General features: G+C 38.7%; 1 protein-coding gene across 1 annotated transcript in view; it reads left to right on the top strand.

Annotated features, from left to right (window-relative positions):
• The first annotated feature begins 538 nt into the window (after positions 1-538).
• The window catches only part of slc37a3 (solute carrier family 37 member 3), a 116,573-nt gene continuing 90,892 nt past the window's right edge, over positions 539-26,219 (top strand). The window contains exons 1-2 of the mRNA XM_041255494.1: positions 539-640; positions 12,061-12,181. Coding sequence (XP_041111428.1) covers positions 12,105-12,181 — 77 coding nt within the window. The 5' untranslated portion in view covers positions 539-640; positions 12,061-12,104. The remainder of the gene's footprint in view (positions 641-12,060; positions 12,182-26,219) is intronic.

The following is a 26,219-nucleotide window of genomic DNA, read 5'->3' as shown; positions in this document are numbered from 1 at the left end:
CGGATGTTACGCCGGAACTAAAATTGTTGCCAGTTTTACGGAGATGTAACACACGATGACTGAAAGTTTTGAATTAACTAATTTTGCTTCATAAAGTCAAATGAAACCTGCTGAATAGTGTTAAAACATATTGATTTACATACCACTTTGTATTTGTCCACATACTTAACAAAAACTGACAAAATGTAAAACTTGTAACATCTAACACTGTAGCCTACTTCTATTATGGCTTCTGGTGAACTTTTACGATATAATTTTGTAGTTTCTTTGATTACATGATGTAATAAGATCTAAAATATGTTCTTATTGTTTTTTTTTTGTATGTGTCAATTAGTTGTGAAAAAGATGGGTAACTGAGCAGTGGAGGAGTTAATGTGTACAAATACATTATAAATAAGTATTTAATTTTAAAAAGTTTAGCATGAATAAGTTTAGTCAAACAGCTGACATATAAACTTAAAAAACTACCACTCCCATAATGCACGTAAAACAAATCGGCATGTAATACAACAACGATGCACTGGGTGGCCTAAATAAGACTTGCGAGGTTTGACATTCAAAAAATAAATGGCAGATGAAGAAAAGCACCAGGAAACAGCAAAGTGCAGCCTTAAGTAAGACGAGTCGCCGATATCATTGGGTGAGTGGTTCTTTAATGAAGTACCAAATATGAATTGAAAGTAGCATTAATTGTGTCGTTTGAACAGAGTTTCTAAAACTGTATTTACCAGTTGTAACAACGCTTGGTCTGTGTACTCAATTTGTGTTGTATGGGTTTCCGCCAGTGCACGGGTACGTTGATTTTTTTTTTGCTTCACGTTGCGTTTTCTCTCTTTGGCCACTGCCCGTATATATCAGGTCAGTTTATTCAACTGTCGCCTGATGACGTTAAATAAAAGCCACTGGGTTTGGACAGATGTCTCTAAATCCACGTCACAACTCTGGTGTTTATAATCACGGACTAGAGTAGGCTAATTATAATCAGTTTAATTTAAAAAGTTGACGGTTACCACACACATACACACATATATATATATATATATATATATCTATATATATATATATATATATATATATATATATATATATATATATATACATATATATATATATATATATATATATATATATGTTTCGTGGTGAATTTTTTGTTTTGTTTTCTTTCTATTTTGACATTATTTGTAAAGTTTTCTTTGATCACACACATTAGTCTATAATTATGTATGTTTGGACATTTTTTTGCTTTCATCAAAAATTAATTTAACTTTCATTGCACACCTCGTTGTCTTAGGTCAAAGAGCTGCTGCTGCCTGCTACTTTGCTGTTTTCTGATCGAAATGTTTCCTAAGAACATAAGAAAGTTTACAAACGAGAGGAGGCCATTCAGCCCATCTTGCTTATTTGGTTGTAGTAGCTTATTAATCCCAGAATCTCATCAAGCAGCTTCTTGAAGGATCCCAGGGTGTCAGCTTCACTGCAGAAGCGCTGTTGCTAGCTTCAAGATGAAAATCTCCTCTCCTACTGAAATTTTCCCGGGGGGTTGGCTGCCAAGTCCAGTAGAGATAACAACAAGCTTGTATATAAAAATAAAATATAATATTGTAAGTTATATTGAAAATAAAAACATGTATTGTAAAAGGCAGTGAAAGTGAGTGCTCTGGCGGTTCTAGGTGGGTGGGATCAGGGGTGAAATTCTGCTGGTAATCCTTACCAGGTCTTCGTTTAATGCTACATTTGGTACCCTGTGGAATTCGGTATCCCTTGTGATTTCACGCCTGCGCAGAGGCTTTTTTCCTCTTTTTTTCAAAAGACAGCTGAATTGGAATGTCACATGCCTGTGTGTACGCGACACACTATTAGCTACCGTGATGTACTCCGGCTTATTGTTATATTTATTTTTTAGCAATTCTATATATTGTTTTTGACATGTGAAATTATGTATCTGAAATGTAAACTAATTAATTAGGTATCACTGCCCAGAAAGACTTCGATAATATTTAATAAGCAATTAATAGAAGTCGGACCAAGTAAAAACCACAAACACTGCAGCGTGTCATTTTTTGAATTTATTTGACTCTTCTGTTTGGTTAAAGCTCTCTTTACCCCTCGGTGTAGACTGCAAATAAAGCTTGGCTGCTTTCGCGTTACTCCTAGAAAGTCTGCGTTGAAGTCTGGAGTCATCCGTTTTTTGTACAGACTGTCCAGGGAGGTATGTGTTCAACTGTATTAAATACTGGGGTCCCCAATAGTCTATATGGGTGGGGGTACAGTATTCAATAGCTATTGAGAAGCCATAGAATTCCGTGTCCCTTCACAATGTAGTAATCAAAACGTGTATTTAGTGGGATGTGATCTCTGTACAGTGTTTCTGCAGTTTGCTTAGGCACCAACATATTGTAAATAATGACCGTTGTTAGCATTAATACAATCTAAAATAAAAACTGTCTACAAATATATATATATATATATATAAATTTCAGTAACTTATCTGGGCTAAAAATAAACAAAACTAGAAACAACATTAATAAACTAAATATAAACAACCAAAAGTAATGTAAAACTAGTTATAATAATATAATAAGAATATAGCTGCAAGTAACAATACAGGGGGCCAAGTATGGAAATAACGATATGGCATATGCCAGTCTGCTAACATCCACCAGTGTACAACCTTGTGGCTTGGAAGCCTAATTATTGTATGCACTTGCAGCAATGAAAAAAAGGAATGGTCTACATCTTTTGGCTGATGCTGTGGATTAATGGAATCCAAATGGAACCAGAGGCAGCAGCCATCACAAACAATCTCTAAAAGAAAACGTAATGGACTGCAATTAAAATTAAGCATCAATAGTAAAGTAATTATCAAGCATGGAAATCAACTTCATTACAATTTTGAAATTAATAAAAAAAAAAAAAAATTTAAAACAGGGAGGGCAAGGTAACAGCATATGGTACTTCTATGAGATTTATGTACAATTAAATTACTTCATGATATCGGGTACAATTACATTACTTATTAGTTATTGCATTAGTTATTACTGAAAAGCTAATTAAGCTTCTTAATCGGCTTTTAAACTGTGCTTGGACATCTATGGATATGACCACCTGTCTATATACATATATACACAAACACACACATAACAAAGTCAAATTTAAAAGCATCACCCAGTCCTCCTTCTCTTCAGGGGGAACTTTCATTGATGCTTTCTCTCCTCAAATGTGGCACAGATCAGTTAAACTCTCTGAAAAGTACACAATCTAGATTAGATGGCATTTTATTTAGCAGTAATATGACATTAAACTTAAAACAGATATGGTTTTTGATTTGAAGTGTTCAATTAAAAGCTTCTTTTCCAACAACCTAACACCAAACTTATGGTGCTTAACTCTAGAAATAACTTATTAATGGGAAGTTTAGTTATATTTTGTTACAGACACTCAGGAGAACATAAATCCCATAAAGACACGCTGACCAGTATTTGTGTTGTTTTACTTGGTCTGACTTCTATTATTGCTTATTAAATATTATCAAAGTCTTTCTGGGCAGTGATACCTCATTAATTAGTTTACATTTCAGATACAAAATTCCACATGTCAAAAACAACATGTAGAATGACTAAAAATAAATGTGACGCTTTCGTGCCTCAAACTAAATAAAACACTAAGCCTGAGTACATCGCGGTAACTAATAGTGTGGCGCGTACACACAGGCATGTGACATTCCAATTCAGCCGTCTTTTGAAAAAGAGAAAAAAAGCCTCTGCGCAGGCGTTAAGTCACAAGGGATACCGAATTCCTTGGGGTACCAAAATCAGCGTCTCGCCTGTACTTATTTCATCTGTTTTTCATTCAACACGCATTCCGTTCATTCACACTAGCGCAATGTTTCTCAAGTGCGCTTTCATTCAGCACAGTTCATGCTGCTTGCATTCTGTTTCCTAATGCTGCTTCTCTGTCTCTTAGTTGCTATTGGCCACTATTAAAGTCAGTATAATCACTGCATGTTGATTGGTTTCATTCTGATAAGATTTCGTTTTGGCATGCGCCACAAATCTCTGCCCATTTCACTTTGTGTCAGTGCTCATTGGTTGATCAATAAGAGAAGGCTTTAGCAGTGAGACGTGAAAACAGCAGCATAGAGTATTTATTTATTTATTAAGTTCGGAGAAACTCAATATTCAAACAACCATTGCTGTACCTGAATTTAAGGCAAAAATTCACATTAATGTCCGCCATAAATTACACAGGTGATAAATGTTAGAAATAATTATCACAACATGCTTTGTCTTGCACTGATTTGTAAAATGGAAAGTGATGTGTGGGACAGTAGGGATTAACATAAAAAAAACAGGATCAACAAAGTAAAGTGCTGCTTCAAATTTGGCAAGGGAGTCAGAAACAGGATACAGATGCAGGTGTGCTTTTACACTTTCCAAACACTGGCCCAACTTGCAAGGTAAATGTTTAGTACAGTGACTAGTTTTGTTTTGTTCCTAGTATTTTCTATTATGTGGACTGTAAATGTACAATGCACCCTTTTTCTACAGTTTAAGTTAAATTTGAATTTGGACTTGCGTGTAAAGGCGTACCTAAACCACAGTAATGATATTACTTTAGGAACATGTGTAATTTGTCACTTTGTTATTGTGTAGGCACCACAATGCCAGTGATTTAAAAAAAAAAAAAAAAAATCAAACATAAAACTTGGTGTCTAGTTTTATACGCTCTCTGTCTGAAATATACAATTTTTTTTCTTGAATAAGTCATGGTATAGCCTAATTAATCTACACAGACACACATCAGAGAAGCACACAAAATATACTGTAGGATAACTAATCCATAAAAAAAAGAAAAATGATCAATGTTCTAATCCAAAGTTATCAATGTAGCATGGCCAGGTCCTGTTGTAGGTGAGCACCCAAAGTATGTGGAGGATTTCAGAGAATACCATGGAGATTGATATGGCCAAGTCATTTTTTTAAGAGTAGTACATTAAGAAACAGAGGGGTGTTTCAGTCTGTATTGCGCATTATTTGACTTAGACCTTTTTGTAGCACAGTTGTTTTCTTCATACACATTTTGTATAACACCCCCCCCCCCTTTTTATTTATTTATTTATTTATTTTCAGGATATCTTGATACAAAACTCCTTCTCTACAGCAGTTACGGCAAAGTGTAATATTTCTTAATACTTCTCATTTTAAGGTTTAACTTAAGTGTTATATTACAGGACATGACTGAATGATGTATGCAGAAGGGTACAAAGCTTTCAGTATTTTCAGCTTTTTTGTTTATGATGAATTGGTTATATTCTATCAGTTATTGTTTAAGGCTTACTTTGTATTCATAAATGTATTGTGTACCGGCTGCGGATATGTGTTATGTAATTTTAAATGAAGTTGCGAATTTCTTCATTTATTTGTGAGTAAAAATAAAGTCTGTCAAAGTCTTGGTTGAAAAGTTACAATGGAGATTATTTTAATATGGTAGAGAATTAAGGTTAGGGTAAATTACATTTAATAGAGAAAAGTAAGGTACTGCATGCAGGCAATTACAAATGTGCATTAAAAATATCATGTGGGAGATACTGAAATTGAAGGAATCTATGAAAAAGACCTAGGAGTTGATGTTGACTCAGAAATGTATTCATCTAGACAATGTGGGGAAGCTATAAAAACAAGATGCTCGGATATATTATGAAAAGTGTTGAATTTCAATCAAGGGGAGTAGTGTTTAAACTTTACAATGCATTAGTAAGACCTCTTCTTGAATATTGTGTTCAGTTCTGGTCACCTCGCTACAAAACATATATTTCTGCTCTAAAAACAGGGTGCAAAGAAGAGCGACCAGAATTATTCTGGGTTTAAAAGGCATGTCATTTATAGACGGGCTAAAAGAATTTAATCTATTCATCTTGAACAAAGACGATTAAGTGGTGACCTGATTCAAGCATTCAAAATTCTAAAAGGTATTGACAATGTTGAACCAAGGGACTTTGAAAAAAGTGAACAAGGACCAGGGGTCACAAATGGAGATTAGATAAAAGGGCATTCAGAACAGAAAACAGGAAGCAGTTTTTTACACAGAGAATTGTGAGGGTCTGGAACCAACTCCCCAGTAATGTTGTTGAAGCTGACACTCTGTGATCCTTCAAGAAGCTGCTTATTGAGATTCTAGGATCAATAAGCTACTAACAACCAAACAAGCAAGATGGACCGAATGGCCTTCTCTCGTTTGTAAACTTTAAGTTCTTAACTATGCCCCTCCAAACACGGAGAAGACACAAGTCAACAAGCAAAACCCCCTCCCTATAACTCCCCCCCCCCCCCCCCCCATTGGGATTATTATACTCCCCCCCCCCCCCCCCCCCCCCATGACATAATTTTTTGCTTTTATCCAACCAGAAGAAAACAAGTTTCTTTGTTACAGTTATACAAATCTCTTCTCAGCCCTTTTGATGTATCTGGCCCTGTCCAGAATCCCTAATGGGGCTAGGTTTTATGACCCTGTGGAAGGGTGGTGGGTAATTCACTGACACAGGAGACAGACAGGTGGATTTGGCAACACCGCACAGGTGCCCAGTTTTATTTTCGGGGTGCTGTTTTTCAGTTTATCCCACAGATGGCGCTGTGGGTTCGTGGTCTGATTTGCCAACGATGGTAAACGGCACCACGGGCATACCAAGCGATGGTACACAATACCAGCGCCTTGCAGGTGCTCAAAGAAATAACAACGAAAACAGAAGGCAAAAATAACAAGGGACAAAATAACACAATAACAAAACTACAAATAAAAGGTGCTGCACTCTGCAGCGATATCCTACGTCCACGCTGCCGGCTGCCTAGCCTGCTCTGTTATATTTTTAAGGGGTCTGCCCAAGGGTTCCCCGCTCTCACTGCCTCACTGTAACACTTCTGTGTCTTTTTCTCTCCCGGCTGGTTCTCGGTCCGCGACCAGTGTTTCCGCACTCTCAGCGAGTCTATAAGGGCAGACCTGAGGAAACAGCAGAGCGTTATTTTATAGGACCAACAATCACCCAAGACTCGCCTCTCAGCCATGCAGAGAGGGGGAAAGTCCACACACCCACTTTCCCACCTCCCTGTGTCACTGCCATCACTCACAGGCGGTTGTTGGGCGACTGCCGCCCTCTTCCTGCAGCCCGTGAACACGCCAGCAGAGTCAGCACAGATGCTACAGACCCCCTCATAATACAACTGTATTTTCTATTCAAAATCTGTTTATATCTAGCTAACTGTTTGGGAAGATGTTTATCAATAGGTTTGTAGCTCTGATACAAAACAGAGGTCTCCCCAAAAGGCAAACATCTTTCATGTTAGGGCTGGATGTCGAAGGATTTGTTTTTACAACACTGTGTTGGTCAGTCTCTTGTTCTAAAGACAAAAACCAGGATACAATGAGCTTTCCAGGCTCTAACCAGAATTCAGGAGACTAAAAGATGTCAATAGATCCCTGGTCTCATTAGAAATGTAACCAGAACCTATGCTCAGTTTGTGAGTTGTAGTCTAAGACCTAACAATTCATTTATCTTTAAATAAAATGTTCCAACAATACTGTTTTGCTGAGAACTTCACCCCTTATTTTTGTGGTCCTGCCTTTCAAACGCCTATTTAATACAGAGAATCGTGAGGGTCTGGAATCCCCAGTAATGTTGTTGAAGCTGACACCCTGGGATCCTTCAAGAAGCTGCTTGATGAGATTCTGGGTTCAATAAGCAACTAACAACCAAACGAGCAAGATGGGCCGAATGGACTCCTCGCGTTTGTAAACTTTCTTATCTTCTTGCGTAATACATGTATTTAGGAAAAGTCATAAACGGACAACTGCATAACTTTCAGACATGCAGAGTAATTTAAATTTGAAAACCTCAAACCTGGCGGTTCTAGTGTTCAAGGCATAGTGTGGACAGGGCCTGTGACAACTGTAAAGGAAGGAATATTTTATTTTATTTATTTGCGACAGAGTGGACCAAGGATGTAAAAGTGAAAGTTTTTATAAAACTAGTTGAAGACACACACATACATTAAACAGTGTATCAGCCAGCTACAAATCAGTGATAGAAAAAAGGGTAAAAGTACCATTTTGTCCCACCCATAATTCAGTTAATTAACATAGTGGATTATTAACCCTTTCAGGAACAAGCATTTTTCAGTGGGATGCTATAAAGTACTTCAGAACCAATACAAACTTTTTGCTTTTTTTTTTTAAGTAATTGTTATGTATTCTACTTAGAGATACATGTATAAAAACATGTTCTTCTATGACCTAAGGGACCTTACAGTGCTTCCTGAAAGTTTTGTTGAAAAATATTAATGTTTGGGCAGATTACATAACGTTGTTTCACCCGAGTGATTTTGCAATGACATAATACACGTTAATTCTCAGGGTCTATAAGCAATAATGGACACTACTCTCAATTTTAATTTTATTTCTCAAAATAAATATTTATGAATAAAATAAGTTAGTCATTTCATTATCAGTAATAAGGAAAAAAACGTACGTTATACATTTAGTTCATGAAATAGTATATGCTTATATCAACTTGTTTATTTATAAATGTAAGAACATATGTTACAACACATGAGACAGAATAAATGTTCTAATATAATTATCAGTCACATGCATCAGATTTACAGTATTTCCCATTTTTTATTTGCTCTAAACAAGTTTGTCGTGTTTTGGTTCTTCTTTTGTCTGTCTGGCTGCTGTAAACTGTCTCTACCCTTTAGACACCAAATACCCCTTTGTGGCAAAGTGGTCTATAGTGCACAGGTGATGCAGTGATTAGAACAACAATTCAACAAAAGTTCAAGTGGTGAAATCGAAGCTTTATTAACCCATTTTGGTCCTATTTATTTGTGCCTGTCAGACACGTCGGGTCTAATTTATTTTCACACGTGCCGTTTAAAAGGTTATTTTTTTTTTCCCCACAGTAAAACAGGTTTCAATCACTGCATATCAACAGGGCATTCAGTACTGCATCACCAGCCCTGCCCCACCCCTTGTTTGCTGCATTTATCACATACCTCGTCATAGTGAATGGTGCCACAGTTGCAATAAAAGACACAATAATCTGGTTAATACATTTCTTTTTTTTCCTTACGTTTATTTAATATATAATTTTACACAACAGTCTGTGACTGGCAAATTGCAGCGACAAAAAAACAGTGGGCTCCATTCTTAAAACTTTGATGCAAACAATTAAAAGGTAGTATTTAGGAATCGGTCGCATTCTTTTGGGAAAAGTCATTATAAATAATACAAAATACTCAGCACTGTAAACCTTTATCACGTTACTATTTACTTCCCACCTCAGCATAATTGTGTGCCATTTAAAATGTTTACAGTATCAAAAACATTAACCTCAAGATAAAACTGTAATTGCTAAATAAAAATGATCCAAAAGAACGCTGTATAACTAAGTCACTTTGCACTTTGACTTGTGTGATTTCCTTAGTTTTTCTATTGCAAGTAGGAAATGTATCAAACACTGAACACGTATTCAACCAGCCCCTCCCGAGTCAGCGCAGGGGTGGTAGCGGTGAGCTGAGCCTTAAAATAATTGGACATTCTAAATTGGAAGTAAATATTAAATTAATTGGTGACCTACTAAATTTAAAAAAAAAAGAAACAATTAAATGAAAAATTTGGGGGTTATCTTTGATCTTGATCTATCATTTGAGAGCCATATTAGGGAAGTTACTAAAGTATATTTTTAGTATTAGACCAATTATTTCCTTATCTGACACCAAAGAGACTAATGCATGCCTTTGTTTCATCAAGAATTGATTACCGTAATGCACTCTTCTCCAGTATCCCAAAACGTGTGGTGTCCTGCCAACAGCTCGCTCAGAATACCGCTGCTCGATTTCTGACTATAACTAGGAAAGATGAACATATTACCCTGCTCTAGCCTCCTTACACTGGCTCCCTCTGCAATAGGTAATTGATATTAAGATTTTACTTTTAACCTATAAAGCCAAGAATGGATCAACACCTAGCTATTTGCAGGAGCTACTGACTGTGTATCTTCCAAACCGCACTCTGAGATCACAGGATGCAGGGCTGCTGATTTATTCCTAGGGTCAACAACAGCAACACGGGAGGCAGGGCTTTTTCTTGTAGAGCTCCTAAACTATGGAATGCCCTGCCTTCGTTTGTCAGGGAAGCTGGGACCATTACATACTGAAAACATACTTTTATAAAATGGCATTTTTATCTTAAATGCACCCCCCCCCCCTAAATAAAATGTCCGCTACAGTGCACTGGGGTTTAAGATCTATCCTCTAAAGCAGTGGTGCGCACACATTTTATATGCTGGCCCTTTTCTTACCATACATTCAGTGCATTTACATGGCCAGTAATATTCCACTAGTATTCGAAATACTGAATAATCTGTATATATATATATATATATATATATATATATATATATATATATATATATATATATATATATATATATGTCATATAAGAATAGTTGGCTCAGAACCATACAAATGACCGTGTTGCAAGACTTCTGACCGTCTGAAGATATGCGTGTTTAAGGATAGTCACCAATCCCAACACTGATAGCACCTATACCGGTGCTGAGGACGGGGCGCTTACTGTGGGGGCATCATTTAACATCTCTTTTGTTTACCTGTACCAGCTGTGGGTTACTCTCTTGAATCTGATGAAACAGATACTCACTGACCAAAGTGTTCTTATGCTGTGGAGTTACTACAGCCTCAGCCACTTCAGTGGCTTCTACTTTCACACACGCACACATTCTGTCAGCTCTGAGGTCAAGAGGGACATGCATTTGCACAGAGCCTCCTTCGGCCGCACGACTGCCTTCAGTCCATTCAACTATTGATACTGGAGACATTAATTGCCCCTGCGTGGACTTAACTGTTTGTTTTGTTTGGGTTTGGGGGAGGGGGTCTGCTTGAGCTGTTTTTCTATCGGGTCCACGGACTCCACTCAGATTGAAATCGAGGGCTGTAGGGGACCATCTTAAACTACATTCAACATGGACCCTTCTCTTTCTATACACTTTTTTTATTAAACTTCCTACTTCACTTGCCAAACCCAGTTTCTTGTAGGTTCTTGCTTTCTTTACACCGGCACACATGCTATTGCTGCAGTCAGTCAGGGGTCGGAGTCTCGCCAATAGATCAGCTCCAATCAACTGAAAGCTGCGCTTGTAATATACACAGGATGGGTAACGTAGCTTCCCAAACTCAAAACTGACCCAACTAATTCCAAGGCTGTACGTTTAGATTTTTACTACTGGCCCCTTGGGCCACTGAGCTAGTGTTTTTACTGGCCTGGATGCAAAATATATAAATATCTTATATTTATATATTTTCTCATGGTGGTTTTTATTTTCAGTATGTTTCTAACTGTGCATGGCAACCAAAGAGAGCCCACGTCTCAAAAGAAAGTGGCTAAATGAAGCCTTTCAATATAAGTTACTTCAGCCGTTAAACATGTATATAGCAAGTGCTAAAAGAAGTATGGTAATCCAAACTTGGGTAACGTTAAGTTAGAAAGGTAATTTAATGTTATGATGAATAAAATGAACAACATGCTAAATGTTAAGCACAACAATGCAGTGACAATAAGAAAATGCAAGATACTTGGAGTTGGAAATGAATTCTCTTTTGGCAAGTGATATTTTCGGAATCATATCGTTCTGAATTAAAATACTTCTGTTGGAAATATAGTACTGTACCAACAAAACCAACTTCAGTACATCCAAATGGAAGCATACTTATTTTAAACCACCGTCCTTTTAGATATGTATTTTTGACATTATCTTTTTTGTGTTCCCTGAAAAATGGACAATGGTTGGAACGGGCCAAAATGAAATAATCAGATAGCCCCCCCCCCCCCCCTTTTTTTTTTTTTTTTTTTGGAGAACAATTTTTTTTAGATCATTTGTGTATGATTATTAAGTGAATTTCATTGTCCAACACTAAATGAAGATCATTTAAAATATCCCTTTTAGTTCAAGCTGTTGTCTCTGCATTGCTAACCCTGTGGTTTTGTCTCCAGGAGTCTGCTGTGTCCCCTTGTAGTCCTTTCAGTGGTGCCCTGCAATGGCACTCCCGAGATGTGGCTTCCTGTCCCAGTACACCCAGCACCACCTACTTGTTTTCCTCCTTACGTTCTTTAGGTAAATGTATTGCATTTGTATTTATAGGGCATTCCTCCTGTGTGATCACAAGGCTCTGTCACACTAAACTTATTTTTCTCCCAACAGAACAGACATCCGTTGTTTTCTATGCAATTGGGAACTGATCATCTAATTGAATGTAGTTTTTAAGAAACAATTGGTTTTCTGGCTTTATTCACTTCCTGTGTAACTGTTAATAGAACCTAACTGCACGTACAGTAGGTTCATATTATCTGCTTGCTGTAGTGCGGTCCTATTACCTGTAACACAGGGAATTAACTGATAGTGTTACATGGCAGGAAAAAATACAGCGTTCCCTCTAAGGCTAAAGTGAGCACATTTTTCGCAATAACTGGCAACAATCTTCGCACTCTGTTTACTGTCAAGTTATTATCATAAATGTCAACCTCAATCGAGACTCCAGCCTCTCAAGATAAACCTATTATTTTGAGACCATTTTTACAAAGCATAAACATAAGCATATTTGTGTCTGTCTTGCAGCTGATTGTCTGAGTTCCCTCAGTAAAAAATGCAAGTCACATTAGTGCAGAGCTCGCTCGGGCACCAGCGAATCTACTGGTACGGGGGGGCGAAGCAGGCGTCTCTGCCTCTATAGAGAGTGCTGCTCATGAACTTTACAGTTTTTAACTCATTGTATAATTGAATACTAAAATCAGTGAAGCACAATCTCTCTAAGTTATTTAGAAGTATAAATACTCCATTAAACATACATAAAAATCACATGGTTTTTTTTTTATTTCCTTTTTTAAAAAAAGGACCGTTTCAGAATTTGAAACTGGTGAAAATGCAATCAACACATTAGTTAAAAATACACATTTGTGTATAGTACTTGAAGAAATACCATGTCCATTATTATTTTTTTGCGAGTTTATTCATCATGTGACTTCACTCCATGTCTCTGCCAAAACTCAACATGGCAGCTGCACAAACGATGAAAAAAAAGAGCAATGTTTCAGTAAGACAGAGCTAAAATTATCAATAGCACAATAGTATTCTTAGTTTTGCTGTAATTCGCGTGATTATGTACGAGTCAGTACCATTAACTATCATAATGCCAGTCATAAACCCGTAGAGGATAAGAAAGCAAATAAGATGGTGTGACAAAGTGCCCGCCCCTGTGTATATTATCTGTTATATGTTGCATGTGGTGTGTTAAATGTTGGTGTATAGTCATTGGTACACGGAATATAAACGGGTCTGTGTAACACGAGTGTTTTAAATGTATATTTGTATTTAGGCACGAGGATTGCACAGCACTTCACGTGCAAGTAAAAAGTAATAATATGTGAGCACGGGGAATTGCACTTTATTAATTCACGTGCAGTTGTACCGAGACTCCAATTGAATGATTGATTAGCAATCGAGTCTTGGTACAGCTGCATTAAAGCAGCATGTTTTCACCCACTCGCGGTTGGGTGTTCGGTGAGTGGAGAACGGGATTGGAGACGGAGGTAAAGATAAAAAGCATAGTTAAAGTTAAAAAGAATAGTTAAAGTATCTGCTCATCGTGTTTGTCTGTCTAGTCTGTTTTGTTTGTCTTTTTTGTTTTGGCGACGTGTGCTGTGTCCTGTGTTTGTTTGTTTGTACAACCTTTTTATTTTCTGTTCTGTTTATTAAATGCTGAGCGAAAACATTCAATAGGATGAGTTATACGTTTACATTAAAAGGGGCGCTTTTAAATTACAATCGGGTAATACATAGCAGTGAACCTGTTTTGGAGCAACAAGTCAGTCAACACGCCTTTATCAGTGTTTCATATTTTATCCTGGTTATTATAATGCCAGTAAAATGCTGAACTTAATTTGTGGAGTACTGTGCATGGGATTACTCTCACATGACATTGCTGGACTGTTACTAAACTGTTTCATATTTAGGCTTCGAAGCCAAAGGCTGGGAAGCCTATTGTTAAACTTGGCATATATCATCGGCACCCAAACCCTCATCAAGTTTGCGAAGCAGAAGTTGCTGTGATAAATTTGAATGTCAAAATGGCTGCCACAGATCTTATCAAAACGCGCCCCTAACAACACACTGCTCCTGTTTGAAAACCATGTGTCCAACACACTCCAAACTTGTTAGTTATCGTCCCAGTAACAATTGGATACAAATATGTGAAAATGGCGATGTTTTATAAAACAAGATGGCCGCCACTTATACATTTACATTTGAAATTTAAATCTGCGTCAGTTGACAAACGATTTACTTGACTACTTCACAAGCATCTTCGCTGATACTGTATCAATACAACTGACTTCTAAAAAAACTGTATTGTCCGGAAACAAAAATGGCCGTTTTGACACATTTTTTTAGAAACCTTTCAAAATATTTTTCTTGGAAACCGGTGGAGCGATTGATCTGACACTTGACATATATCATCAGCATCCAAACCTGCATCAAATTTGCGAAGCAGAAGTTCCTACGATAAATTTGAATGTCAAAATGGCTGCCACAAATCTTATTGAAACACGTCCTTAACAGCAAACTGCTGCTATTGGAACACTGTTTGACAACAAACTGCAAACATGGTAGTTGTCTCAGTAACAATGGAATACAAATATGTCAAAATGGTGATGTTTTATAAAACAAGATGACTGCCAGGTGTAAGTTTACGTCTGAAATTTAAAACTGCCTCAGCTGACAAACTATTTACTTGACTAACTCGAAACTTCACAAGGATCATCCTTGACACTGTAGCAATACAACTGACTTGTTGTATTAAACTGTATTGTATAAAACTTACATTTCCAAAAATGGCATTTATGTGTTAAACAAGATGGCCGCCTGATGCTGATTTTAAACTTGGCATATTGAGAACTAAACACGCTTAGATGGGTACTGATACTGGGGCTTGGGAGCCGTAAAACTGTCTGGCAGTTCTAGTTTTTATTGTTATTGTAAATGCCAGCAATAAGCTAAACAGGTCTTTTCAAAACAACTTTTTATTTGTAGACTGAACTACTGTGTTAGTGGAAGACTGTAAATGTATGATTTTTACCTTGTCTGATGAACTCTACACAAAGCGAACCTTCCTGTCTCCATGTCGCTTGGGTCAATAATCCTTATTGACACTATTAGCATGCTCCTCCTCCATAAAATCCAACTCATATCCGCATCAGGTTGTCCAAATTTCTCCTGCGTAGGCTTTGGTAAGGTGCGTTAGGCTTCGTTTTTTGATCGTACAAAAAAAAGTATACAGCTATTTCCTCTTTTTTTCTTGCCTCTTTTTTTTGCCTTTATGCCTTCCATCTGTTCTAAGTGTGGTTCCCCACTTTTCCCCTTGTCTAACACAAATTTATGTTTAAGGTGTGTAGACATGTCTGTTACTCCTACCCTCAAGGAGATTCCTTCCCCTTTGTTGGTGCACCGTTCAGATAAATGTCATTCTACACCCTCTGCAGATAGCCCCAGAGAACAGCTGGGTCCTGGGGAGTCTCCTCCCAGGAAAAGAACGAGAAAGTCAACTCATTCCCGCAGCAGCCGAGAGAGAGAGACGTATCAGTGAAACCAGCTACCGCCATTATGGAAGCTCCAGCAACAAAGGCTCAACCACCCCCTTCTCAGCGACCTATGCCTAAGGATCTTTTCTTTCTCTGGTTAAAAGAATATGAGCAGTCTAAACAAGCTCAACTTTTACAGCCGGTAACTCGTACAATAACAGATACCGTCGCACTAGGAAGTTCACAGGAGCAATATTTTCCAGATGCCCTCACCCTAGGAGAGGATAAGAACATAAGAACGTTTACAAACGCGAGGAGGCCATTCGGCCCATCTTGCTCGTTTTGGTTGTTAGTAGTTTATTGATCCCAGAATCCCATCTAGCAGCTTCTTGAAGGATCCCAGGGTGTCAGCTTCAACAACATTACTGGGGAGTTGATTCCAGACCCTCACGATTCTCTGTGTAAAAAAGCGCCTCCTATTTTCTGTTCTGAATGCCCCTTTTTCTAAACTCCATTTGTGACCCCTGGTCCTTGTTTCTTTTTTAGGCTGAAAAAGTCCCTTGGGTCGACATTGTCAATACCTTTTAGAATTTTGAATGCTTGAATTAGGTCGCCACGTAGTCTTCTTTCTTCAAGAGTGAACAGATTCAGTTCTTTTAGCCTGTCTGCATATGACATGCCTTTTAAGCCCAGAATAATTCTGGTCGCTCTTCTTTGCACCCTTTCTAGAGCAGCAATATCATTTTTGTAGCAAGGTGACCAGAACTGAACACAGTATTCAAGATGAGGTCTTACTAATGCATTGTACAGTTTAAACATTACTTCCCTTGATTTAAATTCAACACTTTTCACAATAATCCAAGCATCTTGTTGGCCTTTTTTATAGCTTCCCCACATTGTTTAGATGAAGACATTTCTGAGTCAACAAAAGATTCCTAGGTCTTTTTCATAGATTCCTTCTTCAATTTCAGTATCACCCATATGATATTTATAGTGCACGTTTTTATTTCCTGCGTGCAGTACCTTACACTTTTCTCTATTAAATGTCATTTGCCTTGTGTCGGCCCATGTGAATCTTGTCTAGATTTTGAATGACCTTTGCTGCTGCAACAGTGTTTGCCACTTCTCCTATTTTTGTGTCGTTTGCAAATTTAACAAGTTTGCTTACTATACCAGAATCTAAATCATTAATGTAGATTAGGAATAGCAGAGGACCTAATACTGATCCCTGTGGTACACCACTGGTTACCACACTCTATTCTGAGGTTTATCCTCTAATCAATAGTCTCTGTTTTCTACATGTTAACCACTCCCTAATAAATGTACGTGTGTTTTCTTGAATCCCACTTGCGTTCAGTTTGAGAATTAATCTTTTGTGTGGGACTTTGTCAAAAGCTTTCTGGAAATCTAAATAAACCATGTCATATACTTTGCAATTATCCATTATCGATGTTGCATCCTCAGCAAAATCGAGCCAATTGGTTAGACACGATCTCCCTTTCTAAGTTTGCATATAATAGAAGTCAGGCTTATTCATCTGTAGTTACCTGGTTCAGTTTTGTTTCCCTTTTTGTGGATCGGTATTACGTTTGCAAGTTTCCAGTCTGTCAGTACAACCCCTGTGTCAAGAGACTGCTGCATGATCTTGGTTTGCGGTTTGTAACTTCTTTCATTTCTTTGAGTACTATTGGGAGGATCTCATCCGGCCCAGGGGATTTGTTTATTTTAAGAGCTCTTAGTCCCTTTAACACTTCTGCCTCGGTTATGCTAAAGTTATTTAAACTGGATAGGAACTGGATGACATGTGGGGCATGTTGTCCGTATCCTCCTTTGTAAAAACTTGTGAAAAGTAATAATTTAATATTTGCTATTTTTTTCATTTTGCCACTTGTTCTCTTGCTGTTGTAATATTGGAAACAGATTTTGGAATTGGTTTTAGCCCCCTTAGCAATGTTCATTTCTATCTCTCTCATGGCCTTTCTAACTTCATTTTTGACTTGCTTTTGCAATTCCGTGTTCTCTTTCTGTGTACTTTGTTTTTGTCCCTTTTTAACACTCTGTAAAGTGCCTTTTTTCGCTGAATATTTTTTTTAATTGATCTATTAAACCATTTTGGCAATTTTAGTTTTACATTTTTAGATTTGTCTACTTTAGGGATGTAATTGTTTTGCGCCTCTAGTACTACATTTTTGAAAAACAGCCATCTTTTTTCTAGGGATGTTTTCTCTGTTTTACGCCTTTCGTTCTCTGACCTCTGTTTTAGTTATTCTGTCATCGTTATTTGAAAAGACTAAATCAAGGCATGCCTCCCCTCTAGTCGGTGCCTTGACAAGTTGCATTAGGAAGCAGTCATTTGTCATTTCCACCATTTCAATTTCGCCCGTCATGCTACCCACCAGGTTTTCCTATTTTATGTGGGGGGAGTTGAAATTCCCCATTAGTATGGCTTCTCCTTTGCTGCATGCATTTCTATTGTCAATGTATAACAGATTATTTTGCTCACCGTCTGAATTTGGCGGTCTATAGCATGCTCCTATTTATTATGCCCTTTGAATTTTTGTCCATTATTCTGACCCATATTGATTCAGCTTTTTTTCCTTTGTCCAGATTTAACACCTGGGCTTCAAGACTGTTTCTTATGTATAGCGCTACCCCTCCACCTTGTCTGTCCTGCCTGTCTTTCCGATACAGTGTATACCCACAAATATTATATTCGTCCCCATCAACCAAGTTTCTGTAACACCTATCACATCATAGTTACTTGTTAGTGCAGTAGCTTCAAGTTCTAATTTTGTTTCTGATACTTTTAGCATTTGGCTGTCTTACCTGAGTTGTTCTCCTTGTCTTGATGCTGTCTTCCTTCTGTTTTTTTGTTGATTTTCTCCCTCCTTCCTTTCTAGTTTAAATTCTTCTGAACCTGCTCAAGGATCTTTTCTCCAAGTAGATTGGGTCCCTTTTTTTTTTTTTTTTTTTTTTTTTTTTAAGTGCAGTCCTTCCCGCCTGTATAGATAGTCCTTATTGTAGAGTATGGTCCAGTGATCAAGATATGTGAACCCTGAATATATGACTCATAGATCCCCCCCCCCCCGAGGATGACGTTTGTGAGTATTCAGACAGCCCCTCTCCTATATACATAGATGCAGATGCCGTGCTGAGAAGGATTTCATCCTCTCTCAAAGTACAAACCCAGAGTAGATAAATTCTACAGGGTACCAATGGACCATAAAAAACACCTTTTCAAACAACCTGGGTTGGATACCATCATGGCTACACCAACTGAAGGTATGTCTTTTAGATTTGTTTCTTTTGGTGGGTCTGATTTAAAAAGAAAAAAAAGGATAATTGAAAAAGGATTACTCTGCTTCCACATGCAGCATGCGGATCAGTAATTATCAGATCCATGCAGCTAAATACCAGCATATGCTTTGGAACCAGCTCTCTACAGTTTTACAATCCCCTACGCCTGAAAGTCTAGACGTTGCCATGCACTTGGCAGAAGGGAAGAACACTGCCAAACTTCAACTGCAAGCTGCATGCGATACCATTGATACAAACGCCAGAGCCATGGCTAATGTCATCTCTGCAAGGCGGTGCATTCAAATGAGGGCATCTTTTCTATTCGCAGACACCCAGACAAGAATATAGGAGTTACCCTTTTTAGAGTGATCTTTTATTTGGCACCAACCTTAAGGATTTCTTGTCTGACATGAAAGAGGCTAGGCAGGCGATTTACATCTACTAAGGGAGAGGTGTTCCATGCAATGGGTTTTTTCAACAGGCAAAGGTCATTTGAAACCAGCCACTTCAACCCTGGTTCAACAGACAGGGCCACGTTCGGCTATGTAGAATGGGACGTGGCTATTATAAAGAGGGAGGTAGACCCTCTACCTCTTCCTGACCTTTTTTTATTAATTTATTTTTTTCAACCTTCAAGCACCTTCCCCACCCCTTCCCCGTCCATTGTCAATGGGAAGAAGGGTGTCCCACATTTTAATCAGCTGGGAAAACATTACATCAGACCCCTGGGTCCTGGGGCTTATTCAACAAGGTTACAGGATTCCGTTCCAGGTTTTACCACCATCAACGGGCATCATCCAGACTTTTAAACTGGTCAAGTCCAAAGGGAATTTGCCTGAAAGAGGAAATGTCAAATATGCTGGATTCCCATGCCAAGAAGAGGTCACCTTATCTTCTCAGACCCAGGGTCATTACTCAAAATACTTCTTGATACAAAAGAACAACGGGGAATTCAGGCCCATTCTAGACCTCAGGAACCTGAACAAGTTCATTCTTTCAGAAAAGTTCAAACTGGTATCTTTATAGTCATTACATTCAAGGCAGTTCAACCAGGAGACTAGTTGATTTACATAGATCTCAAGGATGCCTAATTCCATCTGCCTATACACAAGGAATACAGAAAATATCTCTGATCTCCATCAAAAACCTTCCCTTTGGGATCTCCACAGCCCCCAGGATCTTTACCAAGGTAATGGCAGTGGTGACTGCACATCTTCCAGGCATGGGCATCCAAGTTTATCCATATATAGACGATTGGCTGGTAAGGGCTCCTTCCAGAGAAAAGGCTTTGGAGCACAGGGACGAAGTACTCTGCCTTTTTCAGGACGGGCTTACTGGTCAACACTACAGATTCACAAAAGGTTCAGAAGCATTTAAACTAGAAAGGAAGGGGGGAGAAAAAACAGAATGGAGGCCATATCCAAACAAGGACAACAACTCGGGTAAGACAACCATTAAATGTATTTAACTAAATGCTTAGAAGTATCAGAAACAAAATGTTAAAACTTGAAGCTACTGCACTAACAAGTAACTATGATGTGATAGGTGTTACAGAAACTTGGTTGTCTGAGAGTGATGGGGACGAATATAATATTTGTGGGTATACACTGTATAGGAAAGACAGGCAGGACAGAAGAGGTGGAGGGGTAGTACTATACATAAGAAGCCCAGGTGTTAAACCTGGAGAAAGAAAATAAAGCCGAATCAATATGGGTCAAAATAACAGACAAAAATTCAAAGGGCATAAGAACAGGAGCATGCTATAGACCGCCAGATTCAGATGGTGAGCAAAATAATCTGTTATACAATGACATTAGAAATGTGTGTAGCAAAGGAGAAGCCATACAATGGGGGATTTCAACTTCCCCCACATAAAATGGGAAAAACCGGTGGGGAACACAACGGATAAAATTTAAATGGTTGAAATGACAAATGACTGCTTCCTAACGCAATTTGTCAAGGCACCAACTAGAGGGGGAGGCATGGCTTGATTTAGTCTTTTCAAATAACGAAGATAGAATAACTAAAACAGAGGTCAGAGAACCACTGGCAAACTCAGACCACAACATGGTCTCATTTGAAATGCTTTTTAAAACCCCAAAAGTAATGACTAATGCTAAGGTTTACAATTTTAGAAAAGCAATTATGAAGGTATGAAACAGAGACTAACAGAAGTAGATTGGAGTAAAACAGAGAAAACATCCACAGAAAAAGGATGGCTGTTCTTCAGAAATGTAGTACTAGAGGCGCAAAACAATTACATCCCTAAAGTAGACAAATCTAAATGTAAAACTAAATGGCCAAAATGGTTTAATAGATCAATTTAAAAACAATTAAGCGAAAAAAGGCACTTTACAGAGCGTTACACAGAAAGAGTACACGGAACTGCAAATGCAAGTCAAAAAGGAAGTTAGAAAGGCCAAGCGAGAAATAGAAATGAACATTGCTAAGGGGGCTAAAACCAATTCCAAAATGTTTTTCCAATATTACAACAGCAAGCGAACATTCAAAGAGGAGATTAAATGTTTAAGAGATACAAATGGCAAAATTGTAGATGAAGAAAAACAAATAGCAAATATATGAAATGATTACTTTTCACAAGTTTTTACAAAGGAAGATACTGACAACATGCCCCACATGTCATCCATGTCCTATCCAGTTTTAAATAACTTTAGCATAACTGAGGCAGAAGTGTTAAAGGGACTAGGAGCTCTTAAAATAAACAAATCCCCTGGGCCGGATGAGATCCTCCCAGTAGTACTCAAAGAAATGAAAGAAGTAATTTACAAACCGCTAACCAAGATCATGCAGCAGTCTCTTGACACAGGGGTTGTACCAACAGCCTGGAAAACTGTAAACGTAATACCGATCCACAAAAAGGGAAACAAAACTGAACCAGGTAACTACAGACCAGTAAGCCTGACTTCTATTATATGCAAACTTATGGAAACTATAATAAGATCCAAAATGGAAAATTACCTATATGGTAACAGTATCCTGGGAGATAGTCGACATGGTTTTAGGAAAGGGAGATTGTTTCTAACCTGCTTGATTTTTTTATTTTTTTTGAGGATGCAACATCGATAATGGATAATTGCAAAACATATGACATGGTTTATTTAGATTTCCAGAAAGCTTTTGACAAAGTCCCACATAAAAGATTAATTCTCAAACTGAACGCAGTTGGGATTCAAGGAAACACATGTACATGGATTAGGGAGTGGTTAACATGTAGAAAACAGAAAGTACTGATTAGAGGAAAAACCTCAGAATGGAGTGTGGTAACCAGTGGAGTACCACAGGGATCAGTATTAGGTCCTCTGTGATTCCCTATCAACATTAATGATTTAGATTCTGGTATCTATGAAAAAGACCTAGGAGTTTTTTCAGAAATGTCTTCATCTAGACAATGTGGGGAAGCTATAAATAGGCCAACAAGAAGCTTGGATATATTGTGAAAAGTGTTGAATTGAAATCAAGGGAAGCGATGTTAAAACTGTACAATGCATTAGTAAGGTCTCATTTTGAATTTTGTGTTCAGTTCTCGTCACCTCACTACAAAAAGGATATTGCTGCTCTAGAAAGAGTGCAAAGAAAAGTGACCAGAATTATTCCTGGTTTAAAATGCATGTCATAAGCAGGCAGGCTAAAATAATTTCATCTATTCAGTCTTGAACAAAGAAGCTAATTCAAGCATTCAAAATTCTAAAAGGTATTGACAATGTCGACCCAAGGGACTTTTTCGACCTGAAAAAAGAAACAAGGACCAGGGGAGATTAGGCAAAGGGGCATTCAGAACAGAAAATAGGAGGCACTTTTTTACACAGAGAATCGTGAGGGTTTGGAAACATCTCCCCAGTAATGTTGTTGAAGCTGACAACCTGGGATCCTTCAAGAAGCTGCTTGATGAGATTCTGGGACCAATAAGCTACTAACAACCAAACGAGCAAGAAGGGCCAAATGACCTTCTCTTGTTTGTAAACGTTCTTATGTTCTTAAATCTTCCTGGGAGCACAGTTCAATACAATATCAGGAAGAGTTTACCTCACAGAAGAAAGAGCTGCCACAATCCGACACATGGCGAAACATTTCAAAGTAGGAACCAGAATAACAGGTCATTCCTATCATCAGTTTCTGGGGCATATAGCAGCATCAGTCTTCCTGGTAAGAGACGTGGCGTTACATATGAGACACGCTAAGATGCCTCCTTTCTTTTTGGAATTGAGTTCTCTCAGACCCCCACCGCATCAGGGTCTCCACAGGAGCAGCCACAGAAGCCAGATGGTGGCACCATTCACCACAGGTATGTATGGGGATGCCACTATCTCCAAATCCTCCTACTCTCCGTCTATATTCAGACGCCTCCCTGTTGGGTGGGGAGCTCACCTAGCGGACATTCGGGTCCAAGGTATCTAGCCACATAAATTATTTGGAGCTCTTGGCAATCTCCCTGGCACTAAGTCATTTCACCCCAATATTAAAACAAAAAACAGTACTGATCCTCACAGACAACACCACAGCAGTAAAATACATAAACTATCAGGGAGGCACAGTCGTGGGACCTCTGCACTCTAGCCATGAACATCTGGAACTGGTGCAGAGCACTTGACCTCTCTAAGGGAGTCGTTTTTAACAGGACTCGACAATAGTGTAGTAGACCTACTCAGCAGGGTAAGGGAACCCCACGAATGGAGGTTCAGGCCAGGTATACTAGAGGGGGTAGTCAACGAACTAGGTCACCCAAAAATAGAACTGTTTGCAACAGCAGAAAATGCCCAGCTACCACGCTTTTACTACTGGTTTCACCAGGAGACAGCAATAGCAGTAGACAGTCTGTCCATCTCATGGGCAAACGACCTGATGTACGCTTTCCCACCCTTACCTCTAACACCAGAGGTGCTCAGGACGGTGCGAAGAGACAAAGCCAGTCTCATACTAGTATCCCCCTACTGGCCCAAGAGGTATTGGTTCTCGGAGATTCTACACAAGACCCATCCGCCTTCCACAAAACCCCGATCTGTTGTCTAAAAACGGGGAAATTACTTCACCACAGTCCAGCACTTTTTCAAATTGCTGCTTTGAGATTGAAAGGCAACAATTGAAGGATCGGGGGCTATCGGAGCATGTGGTAAATATTTTATTCTCTTCAAGGAAACCTTCCACTTTTCAAGCCTTCTCAGGTAAATGGAGGAAGTTTGTCTCCTGGTTCAAATCAAAATCCTTGCACCACTCAAACATTACCCTCACTGACTTTCTATCTTACCTCAGTCTCTGTTAAAGTACAGTGCCGTGAAAAAGAATTTTCGCCCCGTCTGATTTTCTGCATTTTTTACTTTGAATTTGGTCAGATCTTTTTGTGGGTTGTAAGAGAAAAAAATGACACCAAAGTTTGGTGCTTCTTTCATTTGTTGTGTGCAAGGTAATCAAACATGCAATCTTCAGGTGTGCAAAAGTTATTGCCCCCCCCCCTTAGTTAACTCAACCCAATTAAAAGGATAATTAGGGTCAGCTGTTTGAATACTTTGGTTAACAATGAGGCCTGATTTGGGCCAGCCCTGCCCAGTATAAATCTGACTAACTTTGGCCCTTACCATCAGAGTGAAGTTGTCAGCCACAGGTTCTAGAGGCAAGTCATGCCACAATCAAACGAAATTCCTGAAGACCTCCGGGGAAAAAAAGTTGTTGATGTCTTTCAGTCTGAAAAGGGTTACAAAGACATATCTAAGGCTCTGGGGGTCCACCAAACCTCAGTAAGAGCCTGCCACAAAGACGGCCGGAGTGGGTGGTGTCAGACCAGAAACAGGAAAATAAACAGAGAGAGAGATGGATTTTGGTGGAGCTGAGCGAATGCTTTCGCTCAGCATTTAATAAATAAACAGAACAGAAAATAAACGGTGGTTACAAACAAAAACACAGAAAACACGGCACATTCGCCAAAATAAACAGACATAAACAAAAATGGACTAACACTACATAAAACACGGTGAGTAGATATTTTAAATACGATTATTCTTACAAGTATTACCTCCGTCTCCTATTCCGTTCTCCACTCACCGAACACCCAACCGCGAGTGGGTGAAAACATGCTGCTTTTATGCAGCTGTACCAAGACTCGATTGCTAATCAATCATTCAATTGGAGTCTTGGTACAACTGCACGTGAATTAATAAAGTGCAATTCCCTGTGCTCATATATTACTTTTTACTTGCACATGAAGTGCTGTGCAATCCTCATGCCTAAATATAAATATACATTTTTAAACACACGTGAAACACAGACCCGTTTATATCCCGTGTACCACTGCCTATACACCAACATTAAACACACAACACGCAACATATAACAGATAATACACACAGGGGCGGGCATTTTGTCACAGAGCCATATTGTCCAAATGGAGAAAGTTTGGGACAGTATTGAATCTTCCCAGGAGTGGCCATCCTGCCAAAATCTATAAGAACAAGGTGTAAAATCGTCAGGAAGTCACTAAGAACCCTAGAACAACATCCAAAGATCTGCAGGCCTCTCTCACCTCGGCTAAGATCAGTGTTCATGACTCCACCATCAGAAAGACACTGGGCAAAAATGGGATTCATGGCAGAGTAGCAAGGCGGAAACCACTGCTCACTAAGAAGAACATGAATGCTCATCTCAAGTTTGCCAAAAAGCACCTGGATGATCCTCAAGTGTTCTGGAACAATGTTCTATGGACAAAAAGTGAGTCAAAAGTGGAACTTTTTGGCCAACATGGGTCCCGTTATGTCTCGGAAACCAAACGCTGCATTCCACAGTAAGAAGCTCATACCATCAGTCAAGTATAGTGGTAGTACTGTCATGATTTAGGAATGCTTTGCTGCAGCAGGACCTGGACGACTTCCCATCATTGAAGGAACCATGAATTCTGCTCTGTATTAGAGACTTCTACAGGAGAATGTCCGTCCGTGAGCTGAAGCTGAAGAGCAGCTGGGTCATGCAGCAAGGTAACGATCCGAAATCCACAAGCAAGTCTACATCGGAATGGTTGAAGAACAAGAAATTTAAAGTTTTGGATTGGCCTAGTCAAAGTCCAGACCTAAACCCCATTGAGATGTTATGGTAGGACCTGAAACAAGCAGGTTATGCTTGAAAACCCACAAATGTCACTGAGCTGAAGCAGTTCTGCATGAAGGAGTGGGCCAAAATTCCTCCACGGCGCTGTGAGAGACTGATCAACAACTACAGGAAGCTTTTGGTTGCAGTTATTGCTGCTAAAGGTGGCGTAACCAGTTATTGAGTCTAAGGGG

Source organism: Polyodon spathula, chromosome 7, assembly GCF_017654505.1.
Source record: "Polyodon spathula isolate WHYD16114869_AA chromosome 7, ASM1765450v1, whole genome shotgun sequence".
NCBI classification, from domain to species: Eukaryota; Metazoa; Chordata; class Actinopteri; order Acipenseriformes; family Polyodontidae; genus Polyodon; species Polyodon spathula.
Note: the sequence above shows the minus strand (reverse complement) of the source record. Positions and strands in the feature narration are given on the sequence as shown.